Source organism: Rhinoderma darwinii, chromosome 3, assembly GCF_050947455.1.
Source record: "Rhinoderma darwinii isolate aRhiDar2 chromosome 3, aRhiDar2.hap1, whole genome shotgun sequence".
Taxonomy (NCBI): domain Eukaryota; kingdom Metazoa; phylum Chordata; class Amphibia; order Anura; family Rhinodermatidae; genus Rhinoderma; species Rhinoderma darwinii.
Genome location: NC_134689.1, coordinates 124,811,293 through 124,834,698, shown reverse-complemented (window position 1 = coordinate 124,834,698; position 23,406 = coordinate 124,811,293). Strand labels below are relative to the sequence as shown.

Genomic DNA, 23,406 nt, shown 5'->3' with positions numbered 1-23,406 from the left:
GATTTCGAGGCTGTCGCTTGGCAACTCGGATCTTCAGCTCCCTCCATAAGTTTTCGATGGGATTAAGGTCTGGAGACTGGCTAGGCCACTCCATGACCTTAATGTGCTTCTTTTTGAGCCACTCCTTTGTTGCCTTGGCTGTATGTTTCGGGTCATTGTCATGCTGGAAGACCCAGCCACGAGCCATGTTTAATGTCCTGGTGGAGGGAAGGAGGTTGTCACTCAGGATTTGACGGTACATGGCTCCATCCATTCTCCCATTGATGCAGTGAAGTAGTCCTGTGCCCTTAGCAGAGAAACACCCCCAAAACATAATGTTTCCACCTCCATGCTTGACAGTGGGGACGGTGTTCTTTGGGTCATAGGCAGCATTTCTCTTCCTCCAAACACGGCGAGTTGAGTTAATGCCAATGAGCTCAATTTTAGTCTCATCTGACCACAGCACCTTCTCCCAATCACTCTCAGAATCATCCAGATGTTCATTTTCAAACTTCAGACGGGCCTGTACATGTGCCTTCTTGAGCAGGGGGACCTTGTGGGCACTGCAGGATTTTAATCCATTACAGCGTAATGTGTTACCAATGGTTTTCTTGGTGACTGTGGTCCCAGCTGCCTTGAGATCATTAACAAGTTCCCCCCGTGTAGTTTTCGGCTGAGCTCTCACCTTCCTCAGGATCAAGGATCAAGGATACCCCACGAGGTGAGATTTTGCATGGAGCCCCAGATCGATGTCGATTGACAGTCATTTTGTATGTCTTCCATTTTCTTACTATTGCACCAACAGTTGTCTCCTTCTGACCCAGCGTCTTACTTATGGTTTTGTAGCCCATTCCAGCCTTTCGCAGGTCTATGATCTTGTCCCTGACATCCTTAGAAAGCTCTTTGGTCTTGCCCATGTTGTAGAGGTTAGAGTCAGACTGATTAATTGAGTCTGTGGACAGGAGTCTTTTATACAGGTGACCATTTAAGACAGCTGTCTTTAATGCAGGCACCAAGTTGATTTGGAGCGTGTAACTGGTCTGGAGGAGGCTGAACTCTTAATGGTTGGTAGGGGTTCAAATACTTATTTCTCTGTGCACAATGCAAATAAATATATATAATTTTGACTATGTGATTTTCTGTTTTTTTTTTTAAATATAATCTATCTCTCACTGGTAAAATTAACCTAGCCTAAAAATTCTAGACTGTTCATGTCTTTGACAGTGGGCAAACTTACAAAATCAGCAAGGGATCAAATACTTATTTCCTTCACTGTATATCTGCAGACACTGTTATCTATATAACGATACTGCCACCATTATCTTTAAAAATACATAATAACTATATATTACCTTGATGTTGAGTCTGTGACTTGATGTTTCTACCTGCCCCTGCTTTTGTATGGCTTTACATTTCTCCTGCCATTGTTACTCTTTTGAGTATTCCGTATATAGTCCATTAAAAATTTACCCTTGATTGTTATGACAAGTATATATGGAGAAATCCCCTCCCCCTTTCTGTTACATGTATTTACTTTGATTGCTCTTTTCTGATTATTTAGGGCCTGAAGAAGGTCGTTAAGACCGAAACGTTGCACTCTGCCACTGGCATCTAAGATAAATAATAATAAATTATCTTTACTCCAATTGGTGTGCCGGATACTTTTTTTTCTTCTACATACAGATAGAGTAAACATCATACAAGAAGTTAATGGAATAATGTATAAAAATACTATTTTATTGAATTTGTTTAAAAATAAAAGCGCACAAAAAATATGTATGTCACAGTTACTGACCAGACCCAATTACAGCCAACTATGTAAATGTAGATGAGTGCGATTATTATTACAGAATAATGTCCTCTGCAACTAAACAAATATTTGTTCTAGCACAGCTATTAAATGCAAAAACAAGGACCATATAAACGTGAAACCATGCCACTCATTGATTTAGATGTGCAATAATGAAGGGAATATGGTATATATTTCGATAAAGTCTATGTCCCTAAAACACATCTACAGGAGGCAAATGATGTTAAAAAGGAGTAGGATCTGATGGGTAAATAATGGTTATACTGAAATAGGGCTCAGTGGCAATGTCTGCTAACCCATAAGTGCTGTGTATGACTGCTGGGAGGAGCCTGTTTTATTATAACCATTACTTGCCTACTCCTTTTTAACATCATTTTGACCCCATAAATGTGTTTTAGGGACATAGACTTTATCAAAATGTATACTTCATTCTGTTTCCTTCTTGAAATAGATCAAAACTAAATCTACAAATCCCAACTTAAACATAAACCACATTCACATGTTCAGTAGGAAATATTATTACAAATACATATTATACAACAGTTTTAATAAAAACAAATACCCTAAAAGCTACGGTAGCGGGTAACCAATTATATAGCTAGCAATGATGCACATGAATTCCAAACAGTTTATTTAGAGTGTAGAAACAAAGGGGTATCAGGAAATTGACACACATATTGGTTGACGGAACAATTAGATTTGATTGCTGCCACAGACTTTTCAGCTGGAGTTGTATCTGTGCTCTGTAAATCCTTGCTGGATGCTATATTGATCAATCATCCATTATGTAATAAAGAGAAGTGGGAGGCGAAAATAGATCCTATTGAAGATGACTATTGGTAAGAAGTCTTAGACCTTATTTACACGAGCGTATTTCACGTCCGAGATACGCGCGTGAAAATCATGCACGTTGCACGGACCTATGTAAGTCAATGGGGCCATTCAGACATTACGTGTTTTTCACGCTGCCTTGTATCCGCTGCGTGAAACTCACTGCATGTACTATACTTGAGCGTTTTTTGCGCATCACGCGCCCATTGAAGTCACATCCGTGTGCTGTGCGTGATTCGCGTAAAAGTTGCTCAAGAAATTAAGAGAAAACCACGTCCTTCATTTCATTTTACAAACATCAAAAACATGTGACATAAGGGTGCCATACGCGCAAAAATAACGCAGACTCGCACCAAACACTGTTGACACACGTAACTGCAACGTGCGCAAAATGCACACGTTCGTGTAAATAAGGCCTTAGTGAGGCTAACTCAACTCTCTTAAAGAGGCTCTGTCACCATATTATAAGTGCCCTATCTCCTACATAATCTGATCTGCACTGTAATGTAGATAACAACAGTGTTTTTTATTTTGAAAAACGATAATTTTTGAGCAATTTATGAGCAATTTTAGATTTATGCTAATTAGTTTCCTAATGCCCAACTGGGCGTTTTTTAACTTTTCACCAAGCGGGCATTGTACAGAGGAGTGTATGACGCTGACCAATCAGCGTCATGCACTTCTCTCCATTCATGTCCATTTGTATTCACTGCACAGGGTGATCACACGAGATCACGCTGTGCTGTCACATACTCCCACATTAACTTTACTGAAGTGTCTTGAGCGTGAATAGACATCACCTCCAACCAGGACGCGATGTCTATTCACACTCCCGACACTTCGGTAAAGTTTGTGTGGGACTTAATCACGGCACTGCGTGACCTCGCGAGATCACGCTGTGAATGACAGCACAGCACAGCACATTAAGTCCCACAAAAACTTTACCGAAGTGTCGGGACTGTGAATAGACATCGCGACATATAGACATATTGTTTTATAATAAAGATATTTCCTATTGAACACGTGGTTTAGTGTAGGTTTAGTCTTGTGCTTATTATTATTAACTCTATTGGTTTATGTTTCAGGGAACAACTTTTATAGGTTTTCCAGATTAAAAGTCTCTAACAGCAATAAAAAAAAACTCTCTTAAATAAAATAGATAGATATCAAATAAAAGCATAACCTTGGCCTAAAACGTTTGCAAATTGCAAGTAATAAATAATAAGTGACTTTGTTGATGGAATTCAAGTAGCAATTTAAAACGCCTTCATTTTATGTTATGCTTTTTATTTTTATTTTAGAACACTATTGTTTTGAATGAAGAAGTAAAAATAATCTCAGATGAGCCGATGTTAGCCCTCACAAATGGTGTTGTACACTTCATTGATAAAGTTCTTGTTCCTAAGAAAATGCAAGACAAATCTGAAAAAACACTGGTAAGTATTTATGTTGTGTGCATAAGTATAGAGATGTGGAATACGTAGCTGAACTTCCAGTTACCTTCACGGAAAAGTGGCAAGTTTTTAAATATTATGTTGGCCTTAGTATTTCAGACCATTGTAAATATGTGGGAAATATCAGCAAAGTTGGACATTAAATGGACACTAACTTTTCAAACAACTTATGCTAATCTAATAGTATACCTGATATAAAACAACTTTATAATTTACTTACTGTCAAAATTCAGTTGTTTTATCCATTCAAATTCTGTATGAAGTTACTGCCACTAGGTATCTCCCTTCCTGTAATCTGCTGACCACCTCCTGTTAGGCAAAATTCGTCCCTAGTTACAGGGCGGAATTAACAAACTGCATAAAGTGGGGGTGTGTCTCTTTACTGCCTGTCCATACAAATCTATGGAGATGGAAGGGGGGAGCAGGTGGAGATAGCAGAGAGAGACACGCTACATACAAGTCTATCAGGGGAGGGGTGAGCAGGGGGAGAAAGTAGGAGCAGAGAGAAACACATAGACACGCTGCTGGTAAGATTTCTATGTCACCCCAGTGCTGAATTCTCAGCTACACTGGTCTGTACTGCTGTATAATGTTCTCCATGCTGCTGCAGCTTCAATATATGTGTGATAGATAGAGAAAAGGAGAAACCTGCTCTCCTATTACTGTGTGCAGTGTATAGAAGACGTCATAGCAGTTAGGCATCACTTACTAGCTCAGATACTACTGAGAATTAGAGCCTGCAGAGGGGATAGCTTTCTAAATATGGCATAAACAAGTCATATAATGGCCAGAAATAGTGTTATTCCTCATGTACACACATATGACAGCTTATTCTGAAAAGTAACCTGAAAAGTTAGGTAAGCTTTAATCCTTACCTAGGATGTATAGAATAGCTAATTATAGTATTCACAAATATTTACATGTAAAGAGCACCCATAGCTTTATAGACATGGGAATGGTTATTATTTTTTCTCCAGATGCTACTGTATGTGGTTAAATAATATTCTACCAGGAGATGTTTCAGACAGGAGGACTACAACATAGGGCCCCAGAGCAAAACTCTGGATGGGCCTAATCCTCCATTGTTAGCCCCATCAAGTGTACTACACCTTTACTAAAATGAATTTCTACTATAATGTCATAATATATCTTTATAGGGGTCAGAACTGTGGTTTTTATACAAATAGCTGTCATGTCACCATTCTCTCTTACAATATATGGAATAAGGATGGAGGAGGAGATGACAAGTTCTGAAAACTCCAGTCCCGGGATGGTGGGGTGTGATGACATAAGCAAGCAAAGAGAGGGCCCTTTCTTATGTTGCTATGGTGCTACTTGTACTCTATGTACACCCATGGGTTATTTATCTAAATTTGTCTTCTACATGCTGGACCTCTGCAGGAGAAATATAATACTACATGCCGGAAATTGAAATAGATGGCCCATTATGTAATATTTGAATAGGCTGGGTCCGCCAGAGCAAGAGCATGTCTTTGTGAGCACATATACACTGGCAAAATTAAAATAAAAAAATAAGAATTTCACTCCAGATTGGTGTGCTGAGTACTTTGTTGATAGTATTGTTGGATTGGGTCCCTACTCGTGCACCCACCATTACCTGGTGCTGTCTAAACCGTCACAATCTCTTTGTGAGCAGTTCTCCACTCAGGATGATAGAGGGCGGTCCTAATAGTGCACATGGAAAGAGGTTGTCTTCATGAGACAACCCCTTTAAGGTATACAGAATGTTCTTAAATTATATATGTAGGGCAGTATGTGGCCAATGCCAACAAAACAAACAAAACTGTTCCACCAGTTATACTTTTCCTTACATTCTACTTATTTTTAATAATTCTGTTTGTTTTTCCTCAGGATAATTTAAAAAATATTGCAGATACAAATGGATACAGTACAATGTATAAATTACTACAGGTAAACTACTGAATACATTTCTGCTTTGTTATTCTCCGTAATCCCTAACAGACTCAGATCCCAATTAAATTGTAAAAATACTATTGTCCCTTTAAAATATCCTTTATAATGGTTTGAGCAAAACAAAATCGTATTTTCTGATGACGAAACAGAACATGTCAAAAATGTGTTTTATAGTAATAATATCTCCACCACCTGCAGTGTAACAGATTACTAACCAGATACTGTCCATACATATAATGTCATAAGTTCAGGTAAATAAACTTTTGAGCTGAATACATAACCATATAGATATAGCAATCTTTAACTTTACCCTGATAACTCGCTGCAGTGTGATAACTTATCACTTAACTCAGCAATAGTCATTGAAAAACTCAAAGTTTCTTGTCACAGTGTATTTAACACTCTAAGGCCCCATGCACACGAATGTAAAAACGCCCATAATTACGGCCCGTAATTACAGGCCCATAGACTTCTATTGGTCACGGGTACCTTCCCGTTTGCTTACGGGAAGGTGCCTGGGCCGTTGAAAAATATGGAACATCTTCTATTTCAGGCCGTAATTACGGCACGAGCAGGCCCATAGAAGTCTATGGGGCTCCCGTAATTATGGGTGGCTACGTGTGTGCACCCGTAATTACGGGAGCGTTGCTAGGCAACGTCAGGGGATAGTCACTGTCCAGGGTGCTGAAAGAGTTAACTGACCGGCAGTAACTCTTTCAGCACCCAGGACAGTGACTACTGCTGGAGTTAATAGTATTAAAAGTTAACTTACCCAGAACAACCTGCTTCTTCCTCCAGTCCGGCCTCCCGGGATGACGCTGCAGCCAATCACAGGCCAATCACAGGCTGCAGTGGTCACATGGACTGCCGCGTCATCCAGGGAGGTCGGCCTGGATGTCAAAAGAGGGACGCGTCACCAAGACAACGGCCGGGGTACGTATGAACTTCTTTTACTTTCAGTCGCTGCGGAAACTCTGCCCGAAAGGGCTGCCCCTTCTCTCTATCCAGCACTGATAGAGAGAAGGAGCTGCCGATTAGTGCAGAGAAAACGGGTACGTAAATACGGGTCGAATACGTGTGACAAAGGACCCGTATTTACGGGAGGAAAAAAATAAGTTTGTGTGCATGGGGCCTAAGTTAAAGATTGCTACATCTCTATGGTGTGTAAACATATAATTATAACAAGATTTAATTTTTGGAATTTACATATTTTATTAATTAGAAAATAGACAATATAACAAACTACTGTCCTTTATTTCTACTGCACACTGAAGAGAAGGTTGGCTACCAACAGAAACACTATATTGAGCTATCATAATATATATTGTAGAGATGCACTTTCAGGTGCACTATTAAGATGCTAACTTTTATTTAAAAACTCCAAGTCTTACTATATTTATATTAATGATCGGATCAGACATGTTACATTGTGTCAACTGTCCTCATACAGATTACAACATCGGCCAATCCCACCAAAATGTAATGCATATAGCCAGTTTAAAATACAATAGATTGACAGATATGAGGAGAAGAGCAGGAGCAAGCAGGGAAATATGTGTATAATTGTATACTGGTGGGTGACAGTGACCAAAGGCAGTTCTCCATAATCTCCAAAATGGCAGACTATAATTGTGACTCCTGTCCCATGTTACAGTAAAAAGAACATCACTGCAGCAAAAGCTGGTGCTCTATCAAATTCAGGAACATTAATAAGCACATTTACATTTTATTATTAAAGTGGACAAGCACCTTTAAAAGGTTTGACTCTTTATGGTTCACTAAAATGTTTGTGAGCTAGATTTAGAATTGGAATATGATTTTCATTTTGCAAGTAAAGGTTCCATGTTTAAAGGAATTTTCCCATCAGAGACATTTATGACATATCCACAGGATATGTCATAAATGTCAGATAGATGCGGGACCCGCACCTGTCTCTAGAACGGGGCCCCGTAAACCCTGTTCTACCTCTCAGCGTTTTGGCTGACGCATTTGATTCCCGACCATGAAGAAGAAAACAGCTGAGCTACGTTGTTTCCGTAAGTCCCGTAGAACTGAATGGTAGTTACGGAAAGATCATCGCTCGCATGCTACGCTGCTTCCGTAACTGCCATTTACTACTATGGGAGTTATGGAAACAGCGCAGCTCAGCGAACTACGCTGTTTTCTTCCTTATGGTTGGAAATCACACGCTGGGTTTAGGGGGCCCCGTCCGAGATATTAGGTGCATGTCCCAGAGGTGGGACCCACGTCTATTTGACATTTATGACATATCCTATGGATATGTCATAAATGTCCCTGATGGGAAAACCCCTTTAATATTCAGAAAATGTGAAAACTGTATAGATAAATGTTTAATTGCATATTGTCTCAATATTTATAGCTTTGCAAGCCCATGCAATTCTAAAGATTTTTTTCTGGTCTTTTTTCTGATTTAACTGGCAGGATGCAGATCTTTTGAAATTCATAGATGATCCAATACATCAACCGATCACTGTGTTACTGCCATCGGACCAAGCTATTAAAATGTTACCCACGGAGCAAAGTGATTTTCTATATAATATTCAGAACAAAGACAAACTTACACAATATTTAAAGTATCACATTATTAGAGATGCCAAGGTAAGACACACATTCATTATGTAAATATATTAATGTGTCTTCACCATTTTAAATGCATCGGTACAGACTCTGCTTTTAATTAAAATATATAGAAGCTATAGACTTTTTAAAAATGACCTGCCACCTCTCCTGACAAGTCTGTTTTGGAAAATGATTGTATTCCCCATGAAATTATAATTCTGGGGCATCTTTTCTTAGTACTCTACATTGTGCGGTTCCTCTATTATTACTCCTAGAAATGTATGAATAAATTGTCAACTGGGTGTTACCATCTCACTTGACAAAGGGGTGTGTCCATCTCTTTCTAGGAGTAATAACAGAGGAATGGCACAGTTCTAAGCAAATATGTTCCTGAATTGTTATTGCATGGAAAATACAAGTATAAACTAAAATAGAAATGTCAGGAAAGGTGACAGGTCCTCTTTAAAATGGATATATCAAAAACAATGTCAGGTATGAAATAGTGGAGTTACACATTGAGTACACTGTCAGAGGAGAGAAATAATTGTGACCATAAAATAAATGCTATTCACACACAAATAGGTAGAAGAATGGACATAGTTTAACGGTGGGCAAACCTGCTTTGATAATACATACAACTCAGCGATTCGACCGCTTGTTCGACTAATTCATGATAGGAGATATAAACAACCAGTCTTTACTTGTGGCGATTATTCGAAATTGCGATGAAGTCGAAATTATCGTTACAGTCATCATTATGCATGCTACTAGACAGTTTACATGGCAACACCATTTTTAATTGCAAGACCATCGAGCATGTTTAACAACACAGATAGATAGATAGATAGATAGATAGATAGATAGATAGATAGATAGATAGATAGATAGACAGACAGACAGACAGACAGACAGACAGACAGACAGACAGACAGACAGACAGACAGACAGACATACAGACAGACAATATTAAGGATCTGAGACTTTACCAAAGGGCCAAATTGTTATGGCTAGATGACTTGGTCAGAACAACCCAAAACGGTAGGTTTTGTGGGGTGTTCCTGGTATGCAGTGGTTAGTACCTACCAAAAGTGGTCAAAAAAGGACAGAGTCAGGAGTGCCCAAGGCTCATTGATGGGCGTGGGGCTCGAAGGCTAGCTTGTCTGGTCCAGTCACACAAAAGAGCTACTGTATGACAAATTGCTGAAAAAGTTGATGCTGACTATGATATGAAGGTGCCAGTTTTTGCAGTCTTCTGTGTTTTCTGTGTATGGGACTGTGTAGTCATGTACAGTAGTAGACTAAATTAGGCAGGTGGTTTTAATGTTATGGCTGACCAGTATAGTCCCCCGACACTCATCCCACCTGGTGAGGCACACTTGCTAGGCTGTTTTGCTAACTCCCATAGAACAAAATGTAGATAGCCGCGCTCCATCTATACTCAGAGCTGGGACCCGCATCTTTCAGACATTTATGATATATTCCTGGTGGATATGTCATAGAGCTCTAAGAGGGTAATACCCTTTTAAGTATACTCTAATATAGATATATATTGTTATCACATATTCAGTCGTCACCATCTGCAGCTATTAGTTAAACCTAAACTATAAATTCTGAGAATACCACAGCAAGAATTTTTCTGCTGTGTAAAACACTTTATGTGGTATTCCCATGATAAGAAGTCACAGTATCACTTCCTGATCAGTTGGGGTGAGACTGCCAGGACCCCTACCAATCCTCAGAAAGAGGAAGCCATTACAGTTTTACAAAGTGGGTGAACAGGAGCGTTGCTGTGCTCGGAAAAAGCTGAGGGAAATTCTGACTCTTCGTTTAGCTTATGATAGGGTTCCCAACTTTGCCAACCATGAAGTGATGATATATCCTTGAGATATATCATAAATTTTTGTCATGAAAATAGCTATTTAGTTCAGGTAACTTAAATTCCTCTGTACAGTAATTAAACGAAAACCTTATGATACAGTACATGACCCTCTGATAAAAGGCTCAAAATCAGCAGACTCATTCTACGAACCTTGACACTAAAAGACAAACTCAATGCTTTAGACACTGTTCTGTTTTCCCGTCAGTTGCATTTAAGATGTATTTTTTCTAATTACAGATTGAAGCTTATGATCTTCTCATTAGAGGATCGATAAAGACACTACAGGGCTCTGACCTTAGTGCAAAATGTGCAGATGATTCTTCTATTGTAAGTAGATGACATTTTATTTTCATATAATTCTATCAACATAATGTAAATTGACATAAAATACTAAAAATCACAATAAAGAAAAGTGAGAAGAATAGAAAGGTCAGATGGTCACAGATTTATGTGGAGATAGGAGGGGAGCTGGTAAAGGGATGGGGCACAAGTGCTTTACTGTGATGTAAACAGTGGCGGATTATCATATGGGAGGTTCGGGCGGCCGCCCGGGGCCCAAGGCTCTGAGGGGGCCCATGGCAGCCCGAACCGCACATCATTGTAAAAATCACTTAAAGACTCACGGCGTGGTAGCGCCGATAATGGCCGTTGAGAGGGAGGGGGAGAGAGAGAGGGAGGGGCGGGTGGGCGGACTGCAACAGAATGGAGCCGCCAGCGCAGTGCTGATGAGGAGGAGAGGATGGATAGCAATAGCTGGATAGGACTAGCAGACGTGCGTCTGCTAGTCGTGGTAGAACACGCCCCTCTTTGACGCTGCCAGTGAGGAACGGACGAGAAGGGCGGTGATCGAGCGACGAGGAAGAAGGTAAGTCTTCATGTTCGTCTCCTGCCAGCCTGCCACAAGCACCAACGGTAGACGCTAAAGGGGGATAGATTATACAGCAAGGGGGGGGTTGAGAGATTTCCATCTAAGTCACTGCAGAAGACTCTATGAAGGGGGGAATACTCACCCCATAGAGCCCTCAGCATTTCAGTATTTATTATACAGCAGGGGGGTTGAGCCTGTAACTCTATGTAATTTCCCCCCATAGACACTCAGCAGTCAGTTACACGCTCAACCCCCCCTGATGTATAATAAATACTGAAATACTGAGGGCTCTATGGGGGATGGGATGGGGGGTCATTCCCCCCTTCATGGAGTCCTCTGGAGTCACTTAGATGGTTAGACCCCCCCCCCTCCCCCATTTAGTATAATCCCTTCCCATAAAGCCCTCACTAGTTCCGAATATATTACAAGGGTAAGTCAAATTGTCTGACTGCTGGGGGGTCTGAGCGACTAACTTCTGGGGGCTGTATAGGGGGGTCTGAGCGATGGGCTCTATGGGGGGGCTACCCCCCACAGAGATGTCAGAATCAGACACAAAGACCTCCCTATAGAGACCCCAGCAGTCAGACAACATCACCTCCCCTTGCAATATAATCCCCCCATACAGCCCTCAGTTTTCCCATGAGAGAAATTTATGACATATCCACAGGACCACATAATTTGTCATAAATGTCAGCTAGATGTAGGCCCCACCTCTGGGATCCGCACCTATCTCTAGAACGGGGCCCCCTAATCCCCTTACTACCTGTTTCTGCTCTCGCTGCCTCCCGGCCCCATCCTGATTACATGGTCGTGAGTTACGAAAACAGCGTAGCTTGCTGAGCTACGCTGTTTCCGTAAGTTCCAAAGAACTGAATGAAAGTTACAGAAAGTCCATGAAGTCAGGAAGTGGCCGGGAGGCAGCGATAGCAGAAAGAGGTAGAACAGGGTTTAGGGGACCCGGTTCTAGAGATAGGTGCGGGTCCCAGAGGTGGCACTCACATCTATCTGACAGGATCCACAGGATATGTCATACATTTCCCTCACGGGAAAATCCCTTTAAAGTGAAACTAAACTTCTAAAAAAACTTCTGACAGGTCATAGTGAAATGTCAGAAGTTTTGATCGGTGGGGGTCCGAGCACTGAGACCCCCATGGATCGCTAAAACAAAGTCGCAGAAGCACTCAGATGACTGCTGTGCCGCTTCCTTTCTGATCTGCTTTTCTCGGAAAGCCGAGCAAGCGGTGTACGGACGTACACCACTCCTAGGAATGCCAATCAGTGGCGCAGCATTCAATCGTGCGCTTCTGCCGCTTCACTTTAGCGATCGGTGGGGTTCTCAGTGCTCGGACCCCCATCCCATTAAAAATTCTGACATATCAGTATGACATGTCAAAAAAATTTTAAAAGTTTAGTTACACTTTAAAGAGAGGTGTTAATTGTTTTAAATTATTATTATTGTTATTATGTATTACTTTTTCTTTAATAAAACAGTGTATCAGTGTCTGGTGCAACTTTCTAAATACTTTTTATTAAAAATTATTTTTACTTTTTGAGATACAGCTGCTTTATATCCTGAATACAGAGCAGCTGTATCTAGTGCAAAAACCTGTATCCGTCAGGTCAGTGGCACTGACTGGTACAGTGTCAGCAGGTTGTGGGGGTTGGATTGCGTGTGAGGGGGGAAGGAGGGGGCCCAAGTTGTGTCAACAGCCCAGGGCCCATGGTACACTTAATCCGCCATTGGATGTAAAGCTTGTAGTTGTGCTATAGATTATCATTTCATAGTCCAGTACCTTTTTCTATTTCTAGTCTCTTTAGCTTTACCTACTTAAAGAGGCTCTGTCACCAGTTTATAACTGTCCTACCTTCTACCTAACCTAATAATGTAGATAACAGTTTTTTTTTGTTTTTTCAAAACGTTTATTTTTAACCAAGTTATGATTATTTTTAGTTTTATGCTAATGTGTTTAAAATGCCCAACAGCATCATACACTTCTCCTCATTCATGCCCAACTTGTTTCACTGTACAGCGTGATCTCGCAAGATCATGCTGTGACGGGACTTCCTCCCGCAGGTCCCTCACCGGAGCCATGGAAGACTGAACAGACATCGCCTCCAGCCGCTGCAGATTCGGATAAACGTCCTGGCACGGCTGGAGGTGATGTCTGTTGACTCCCCCGTCGCTCCGGTGAAGGACCTGCAGGAGGAAGTTCCGTCACAGCGTGATCTCGTGAGATCACGCTGTGCTGTTAAACAAGCTGGGCATGAATGAAGAGAAGTGTATGACGCTGATTGGTCAGCGTCATACACATTTCCTTACAACCACTTGGTGAAAAGTAAAAAAACGCCCAGTTGGGCATTTATAACAAATTAGCATCAAACTAAAAATGATCATAACTTGCTCAAAAATAAAAAAAAATCATTCAAAACAAACAAACAAACAAACAAACAAACAAACAACTGTTGTTATCTACATTAAAGCGCCTATTAGATTAGGTAGGAGATAGAGCAGTTATAAACTGGTGACAGAGCCTCTTTAAGGCTAGGGAAAGATGACCACTACAGATGCACATTCTGGCTGAAAGGACGACATCACAAGCTGTACAAATGCACCCAGTCACACATTTTATGCGGCTTAATACAGGTCGCCTGTAAGATCAGTCATGAGCTAACATGTCCACAAGGTCCCAGCCAATCACAAAGGAGGCAGTGTAACCCTAGCTTAAAGGGGTTGTCCAGTTTCAGAAAATTAATGTAATTTTTTGTCAAATCAAAAATGTTATACAATTTTTCAATATGATTTCTGTATTAATTCTTAAGCTTTTCAAGATCTCTGCTTGTTGTTATTCAGTAGGAACATTCATTGTTTACTTCCAGTGGATAAAATTCTGTCCATGGTCACGTGATAGACACACAGGTGCACAGCTCGTTAGAAGACACATCTCTGATACACATACTGTAAAGGCCAGTTCACATGTTGCGTAAATACTGCGGACATCCGCAACGGAAGTCGTTGCGGAAAATCCGCAGCAAATACAGTAGCAGCAAAGTGGATGAGGTAAAACACATCTCATCCACACGCTGCGTAAACACTGAGTGGAAATACCGCCCAGAAATTGACCTGCGGTGCGGAAATTCATTCATTCCGCAGCATGTCATTTGTCTTTACGTAAACGTTGCTTATATGTTGCAGGATTTCCCAATTGAATTCAATGGGGATGTAAATCCTGCATCAAATAGCAGTTTATTTTTTTGCAGCGTTTTTGCAGCGATCCCGCCGCAAAAAACAGAACTCAGAAAACAAAAAATTTTTTTTACTTACCTAGGAGTCTGTGTGTCATTCTCCTGGGATGACGCTTCATCCCATGTGACCGCAGCCAATCACAGGCCGGCTTTAATGCTGCAGTTTCTCGCAGCTGACATTCCGGGTGAAAAACTGCACCACAATTTGGTGCGCTTTTTCGTCCGGAATTCCCTACGGCAGACAGGACGGATACGCTGAGTGCTATTACGTAGTGTATCCGCCCCACCTGTATGTGTGTGTGTGTGTGTGTGTGTGTGTGTGTGTGTCCAGGTAATTAATGAAAGCCCTTCATTCTCCTAACACCTACAAGAAATTTAGATAGTAATACACTTTTTTTTCTTTTCTAGGGAGACATTCTTCTAGACAATAGACAGTGCAAGATTATCCAACGTCAGCTTGCCTTTAATGGAGGAATAGCATACGGTATTGACTGCCTGCTTGCTCCACCTACTTTAGGGGGTCGATGTGACAGTTTGGTTACTTTTGACATAATGGTAAGTTCTGTCTTATTGTGGCAGTGATCACGGGCGTAACTAGGAAAGACTGGGCCCCATAGCAAACTTGACCGGTGCCCCCCGGGTGCCACATGTCGCCCCCCTTATAAATAGTGCCCCCTGTAGAATGTGCCATATAGCCCCCCTGTAGACAGTGCTATACAGCCCCGACAGTGTCAAACCCCATTTGTAGATAGCGCCCCCACCTCCCCCGAGTAGATAGTGCCATACAGCCCCCTGTAGATATTGCCATAAAGCCCCCACCGTATATAGTGCTATACAGCTCCCACTGTATATAGTGCCACACAGCCCTCCTCCCTTGTATATAGTGGCACACAGCTCCCCCTTGTGTATAGTGCCACACAGCCCCCTGTAGATGGAGCCACAGCCCCCCCCCCTTGTAAATAGTGCCATACAGTTCCCCCATGTGTATAGTGCCACACAGATCCCCCTTGTGTATAGTGCCACACAGCCCCCCTTGTGCATAGTGCCACAAGGCGATGGCGCATCCGAGAAAGTTGTATCAGCCAGGGAGATGTCACTTAAACATGGAAAGGTGGGTTTGGAGGCAGGACTATGTGACTCTTCAGGATAGTGGCACCGCCCCATGACCCTCTAATGAGTAATTAGCATATAGTGTGTGCCGTTTTAAAAGTGGATTTTAAAGATTTTGCTGCAAGGGAATGTTTCGAAATATTGTCAGTTCATGTTTTACCGCATAGTGGAGGTTCAAGGGGTTAAAACTACCAGACAGGTTCCCATTAAATATACAATGAGTTGAGAACAATTCCATCTGCCCTGCAATTTTGTTATTATAAATATATCCTATATAATTACAGATCCAGAACCAAGCTTTGACATATATACAGTACCACAACCAAGCTCAGTACATAAATACAGCATTAGAACCAAGCTCTGACATATATACAGCACCAGAACAAAGCTCAGTACATATTTACAGCACTAGAACCAAGCTCAGTACATATATACAGCACCAGAACCAAGTGCAGTACATATATACAACACCAGAACAACCTCAGTACATAAATACAGCACCAGAACCAACCTCAGTACATAAATACAGCACTATAACCAAGCTCAGTACATATATACAACACCAGAACCAAGCTCAGTACATATATACAGCCCCAGAACAAAGCTCATTACATGTATACAGCACCAAAACCAATCGAATACGTATATAGAGCACCAGAACAAAGCTCAGTACTTACATATAGCACTAGAACCAAGCTCAGTACATATATACAGCACCATAACCAGGCTCAGTACATATATACAGCCCCAGAACAAAGCTCATTACATATATACAGCACGAAAACCAATCTAATACGTATATAGAGCACCAGAACAAAGCTCAGTACTTACATACAGCATCAGAACCAAGATCAGTACATATATACAACACCAGAACAAATACAGCTCAATTTCATGTAACCCCTGCCGTATAGGTTTGTACCGGTTAAAACTACAGCTCCCAGCATGGCTTGAACAATGGTGAGGATATGCTGGGAGATGCTGTTTCACAAAAAATACATACCAACTATTATCATGCTGCAGATCATACAGTGACTACAGTACTGATTAGAGGCAGAATAAACATTTACATTAAAGAGGCTCTGTCACCAGATTTTGCAGCCCCTATCTGCTATTGCAGCAGATAGGCGCTGCAATGTAGATTACAGTAACGTTTTTATTTTTAAAAACGAGCATTTTTGGCCAAGTTATGACCATTTTCGTATTTATGCAAATGAGGCTTGCAAAAGTACAACTGGGCGTGTTGAAAAGTAAAAGTACAACTGGGCGTGTATTATGTGCGTACATCGGGGCGTGTTTACTACTATTACTAGCTGGGCGTTGTGTATAGAAGTGTCATCCACTTCTCTTCACAACGCCCAGCTTCTGGCAGTGCAGCACTGTGACGTCACTCACAGGTCCTGCATCGTGTCGGCACCAGAGGCTACACTTGATTCTGCAGCAGCATCAGCATTTGCAGGTAAGTAGCTACATCGACTTACCTGCAAACGCCGATGCTGCTGCAGAATCATCTGTAGCCTCTGGTGCCGACACGATGCAGGACCTGTGAGTGACGTCACAGTGCTGCACTGCCAGAAGCTGGGCGTTGTGAAGAGAAGTGGATGACACTTCTATACACAACGCCCAGCTAGTAAAAGTAGTAAACACGCCCCGATGTACGCACATAATACACGCCCAGTTGTACTTTTACTTTTCAACACGCCCAGTTGTACTTTTGCAAGCCTCATTTGCATAAATACGAAAATGGTCATAACTTGGCCAAAAATGCTCGTTTTTTAAAAATAAAAACGTTACTGTAATCTACATTGCAGCGCCTATCTGCTGCAATAGCAGATAGGGGTTGCAAAATCTGGTGACAGAGCCTCTTTAAGTGACTGACCGGTGACGTCTCAGATTCTAGTTCTTTTCTTCTCCCTCCGGTCCAGACCTCTATGATGGATTTCTATTGGCCATGACCCATTTCTGTAGTTTTCCGCTCTGATGTCTTCAGCTTCTCACTTTTAAAACATTTCTGCACATATAAACGAAGTTAAAATTTTATACACCTCTAAATATAATAAAGCGCAATACACTGCACCTCTTACTATAATAGTACCATACACTGTGTCCCTTATTATAATAGTACCATACACTGTCACACACATACACACACACACACACACACACCGTGCCCCCTGTAGATAGTGCCCCCATAGCCCCCTGTAGAAAGTGATCCCCATGGAGACTCTGTAGATAGTGCCCTGCATAGAAACCTCTGTAGATAGTGCCCTACATACAACCCTCCATAGATAGTGCCCACATATGGACTCCAGAGCTGCAAGGCAATAGTGCTAACCACTGTGCCACCATGCTGCCCTACATATAGCTTCCCCTATAGATAGTGCTCCACATATAGCCCACCTCTGTAGATAGTGTCTCACATATAGCTCCCACTGTATATAGTGTCCCACATATAGCCACCCTGTAGCTACTGCCCCACAGGTAACCCACCCCTGTATATAGTGACCCACATTTTGCCCACCCCTATAGAAAGTGCCCTAAAAATAGCTCCCCTATAGATAGTGCCCACCCCTGTATAGTGTATCACATATAGCTCCCCCTGTATATAGTGCCCTACATATAGACCCACCTGTAGATATTGTCCCACATCCCCACATATAACCCCCCTGTAGATAGTGTCCCACATCCCCACATATAGACCCCCTGTAGATAGTGCCCCACATCCCCACATATAGACCCCCTATATACAGTGGCCCACATATAGACCCCCTATATACAGTGGCCCACATCCCCACATATAGACGACCCCCACCACCTGTAGATAGAGCCCCCACTATACATAATGCCACTTACAGTTTGATTACAAAAAAACGAAAAACTTTACGTACTCACATGATCCCGTTCCCGCACCGTCCGATGGCAATGCAGATCTGCTCTCTTCTGAGCAGGTCGGCTGGAGCTGAACGACACGTCGTCGTTCAATGATGCTGTTTGGCGGGACAGAATGACTTGTCCCGTCAATCAGCACCTTTCAAGCACGGAAGCGGCGCAATAACATAATCGCGCCGCTAGCGTAGTTGAAAGGCGTTGATTGGCGGAGCAAGTAATTTTGCCCCGCCAATCAGCATCACTGTAAGGCGCTGAATGGTCGGGCATGGAACATGCCCGGCCATTCAGCGCTAATGCATGTATTTGTCTGTCGCTAGCACTGGGGCCTCCTCCGGTGCTAGCGACGCCTACGGGCATGAGAGGGCCTGTGTCGCCCGGCCCATACTTATTGGAGGCTCGGCGGAGAGGGCCCCGTAGTAGCAGTGCTACCGCCGTATCAGCCGTAACGGCTGCGCCAGGCATATGGGAGGGGTGTGTCAGCTGGCGGCACAGGCCCCCTCAAGCCGCGGGCCCCGTAGCAGCGGCTACGGCTGCTACCGCGTTAGTTACGCCGCTGGCAGTGATATATGTGTTACAGTGATAATATAACAACTAGGCTGCATGTTGAATGATGCATAATAAGAGCTTTTTTTATTGACTTTCAACAGGGAGAATGTGCCCTGTGCTTTAATGTTCCAAAGTGTCCTGCAGGAAGCAAACCGAAGGTAAACTATCATACAATAAACCTTTAAATATTCTGCTACGTTTCCCGTTTCTCCATGTGAGGTAAATGTGGTAGGAAGAGAACAGCCTATAGGCTGGAATTTTCAAAGGTGTAGAGAGTATGCCACAAGATTGATGCAGTAATGTTTTTGGAGGTGTGCTTGATAACATGAATTGTTCTTGCTAACACAGTCACAAGTGGAAAATCACAGAGAAAGTGGAAACAGGAGTACACAAAAAGCTCCCAAAACACTGCAAACTAATTAAATAACAAGCACATAGCTTAGAGGGCTATTCAGGTTAAAACAAGTTACTCCCTATCCGTAGGGTAAGGGGTAACTCCCCCACCGTTTACGAGATGGGGACCCGAGCCCCTAGTTTGAACCAAGTGGCAGGTCGCTAATGCACACTGCCTCTCCATTCATTCTCTATGGGAGCACCGGAGATAGCCAAGTGCAGTGGTCGGCTTTTTCCGGCGCTGCCATAGAGAATGAATGGTGCGGTAGTGCGCTCGAGCGACCTGTCGCTCGGTTCAAATGAGTGGTTTGGGACCCCTGTTCTCGTAAACGGTGGGGGTCCGAGCTGTCGGACACAGCACCGATCAGCAAGTTATCCCTTACCCTACGGATAGGGGGTAACTTGTTGTAACCGGAATACCCCTTTAAATTCAACCTTCCATATATAACAACAATCTATCTCACAGGGCCAAAAGACAAAGTGTACATATGACGTTAGCTCCTGGAGACGTATCGAGGGTTGTCGCCAGCAGTGCACCATGGTACTTTGGATGTCCCAATGTTGCAAAGGGTACTTTGGGAAGGATTGCCAAGGTCAGTTTTGTACCACCTTAATAATCACTATTTCTTTTCCTTATTATCCACTTACAAGATTTATGTAAATTTCCCTTAGCATTGTAATAATAGCTGCTACTGACAGACCTATGAGCAAATATACCCTAAAGAAGTTATGGTGAACGTTACCTGATCATCCTTATGGACATTCTATTTGAAGCCTCCCCCCATCTTCAGCGTCAATGCCTATCTATTCTGATGTGATAAAAACTTATGTATTGGCAGCCTGTCCTGGGAGTCCAGAAACACCTTGTAATAAACATGGAAAGTGTAATGATGGCTATTCAGGCACTGGAGAGTGCACATGCACAGAAGGATTTAATGGAACGGCTTGTGAGTCCTGTATTCCTGGAAGATATGGACTAGACTGCAAATGTATGTAACTAAGATGTTTCTTACAAAGCTTGTTATTGTAGTTGGATGAATGAAGAAATATTTTACAGGTTTATCACTCAAGTAATGTAGGCAGTGCTGGACATTTCTTCCTTGGGGTCAGAGGAAATTATCCTGATGAAACCACCTCCATCTGTACAGGTCATATGCTCATCCACCAGATAGTTCACCACTACCATTGGTTTAGCATTCACTCTTAGGCCTAATTCACACGAGCATGTTCTGTCCGTGATATACGGACCGTATATGTTGGCAGTATTTCCCGGACCGAACACGCTTGAGGGAGCCGGGCTCCTAGTGTTATAGATAACTATGACACTAGGAGCCCGGCTCCCTGCAGTGTGTTCGGTCTGGGAAATACTGCCGACATACGAACCGTATATCACGGACCAAACATGCTCGTGTGAATTGGGCCTTACGTGTAACTGAATGTGCAGTATTGAACCTCTGTTGCCTGACAGAAGAAGACTGGATTTTTTGGATTGTTAGAACTCACATATCTGTATGTCCAATAATCCAGTTCCCCACCCCCATCTATATTCACTCTTCTCCAGGTACACTTTTTTTTCATTTTACTTACTCATACATTACTTGTTACAGCAACTAAAAGAGGATTGATCATAAGCATAATGCCTAGCACATATTTCTTATTCTCTACATAAGGTGCTCTTGTGGGAGAACGTTTGGGGCATACATACGATTCTAAACCCATTAGCACCTTCAATAAGTGAGCCAGACTGATAACACGTGATGCAGTAACTCTCCAGTAGGAGATCTTATGGGAGTCCAATCGTCTGACAAGATATTTAAAATTGAGCCGTCTCCATTTAGTTGCATTAAGGCACTGTTCACATATGTGTTGGACGCTCCATTTCCGTCGGCAGTTTCAATAGATTCAACTAAATTGCAGCATTAGTCATGCTGTTAAATTGCCGTAAACCTCAACAGAACCCTGACGGTCCCCGCAATAAATCAATGGGGTCTGTCGGGTACTACAATGCTATTCCATCCTCTAAAAATAAGGTATACTGATGTATAACAGTCCGACAGAGGAAAAGAAAGATTTCGGTCTAATGGAGCCCTATGGACAGGTTTAGAGCAGGGCCTAAGCCATATGGTGGTGCCTAAAACTTCTATTCCTTGTCTCTGCCTTGAGTGTGGCTGCGGGACTATGAATATTTGCTGTAATTTTTTTGTCTGTTATTTTGTTGCAGTTTATATATACCAGCAGATACCAACAAATTATCAACAGCAATGTTGATGAAATGTATTTTTCCATGTGACTAGTTACAGTCATATCATGGGTAATTTTCACCGATTTAGTGGTTTTTGTCTTTCAGCCTGTGACTGCACAGAAAATGGTCAATGTGATGAAGGCATCAGTGGAACCGGACAATGTACCTGTGAAAAAGAATGGACTGGAAAACGTTGTGAAACAAAATTAGGTTTCCAATATTTTTTTGGGACTAGTTTTATTATTTTTGTATGCATGAGCCAAACTACCTAGACTGATTTCAACAAAAAAAAGATAAAAGAGGATCACAATAGAACAGGAGTCGATCAGTTGAATGTGATATTAACAGATGTTTTGGGGAAGGAGAAAGCTAACAAGATGAGAGCTCAGATATCATATCGTTTGTCTTCAATTTAGGGTTTTTTCCCCGCCATAACTTTATTTTTTCATCAACATAACCGCATAAGGGCTTGTAATTTTTAATGACACCATTTAATGTACTATATAATGTACTGGAAAACTGCAAACAAAAAATCATTATTGGGTGGAATCGTAAATAAACTATGATTCCGGCATTCACCAAGCGGTAAAAAAAGACATGTTAACTTTGTTCTGCGAGTCAATACAAACACATAGATACCAAATTTATGTGTTTTTTTTAATGATGTTTTCAAAGAAAAAACTTTGTTAAAAAAGTTTTTGTTTTGTGTCACCATATTCTGAACGCCATAACTTGTTTATCTTTCCGTCAATGGACCGGTGTGAGAGATTATTTTTTTACGAGGTGAGCTGTAGTTTTTTGTTGGTACCATTTTGGGGTACATACGACTTTTTGATCACCTGTTTTAGATTTTAAGATTACCATAAAACAGCAATTCCGGCATTTATTTTTATCTTTTTGTTTACAGTGTTCACCATGTGGGATAAATAATGTTATATTGTAATAGGTTGTACTTTTACAAATGTGGCGATACCAATTATGTTTATTTTTTTAATATTTTCTAAGGACAAAAATAGGGAAAGGGTTTTTTTTTTATTTATTTTTTGCATATTAGAAAAAACTTTATTTAACTTTTTTACATTTTTATTTTAGTACCCCTGAGCGATTTGAACAAGTGATCATAGGATCGCTGATACGATACACTGCTATACTTATGTATTGTGCTTTTTACCAACTCCTATTAAGCCTTAATAGGAGCACAAAGATAGTAGACCTAGGGGCCTTTATTAAACCCAATCACGTCGCGGGGAGTTGATGGAGTGGGTCCTCCCTCTTTCTAACGCTTAGATGCTGTGGCTATTATTGACCGTGGCATCTAAGTGGTTAAATGTCCAGGATCAGAGTTTTTCTGTTCCTAGTAACATTTAGCCGACACCCGCTGAGTATCCGTGATCCCGCTCTATACTACCCTTTCCTGGCCATGACGTATAGTTACGTCAAATGTTGGAAAGGGGTTAAACCAGATACATGCAAAGCTTACATTTGAAAATGATCAGCAGGGTTTTATATATTGTATGAATTATCACTCAGATTTACATTTTATTACCTTCTATGAGACATTCCGTTCATTGGAATAGATATGAAGTATACATTTTGACATAGTGGCCACCTTTATACGTAATTTTCACAGATTAACCTGCACAACAA

The 23,406-nt window shown here is 41.7% G+C and overlaps 1 protein-coding gene across 1 annotated transcript in view; it reads left to right on the top strand.

Moving 5' to 3' along the window:
* Nucleotides 1-23,406, top strand: part of STAB2 (stabilin 2) — a 125,387-nt gene that overhangs the window by 79,966 nt on the left and 22,015 nt on the right. Inside the window, exons 49-57 of the mRNA XM_075856671.1 lie at nt 3,922-4,056; nt 5,947-6,006; nt 8,452-8,628; nt 10,706-10,795; nt 14,988-15,134; nt 19,226-19,282; nt 19,984-20,110; nt 20,357-20,506; nt 21,865-21,969. Coding sequence (XP_075712786.1) covers nt 3,922-4,056; nt 5,947-6,006; nt 8,452-8,628; nt 10,706-10,795; nt 14,988-15,134; nt 19,226-19,282; nt 19,984-20,110; nt 20,357-20,506; nt 21,865-21,969 — 1,048 coding nt within the window. The remainder of the gene's footprint in view (nt 1-3,921; nt 4,057-5,946; nt 6,007-8,451; nt 8,629-10,705; nt 10,796-14,987; nt 15,135-19,225; nt 19,283-19,983; nt 20,111-20,356; nt 20,507-21,864; nt 21,970-23,406) is intronic.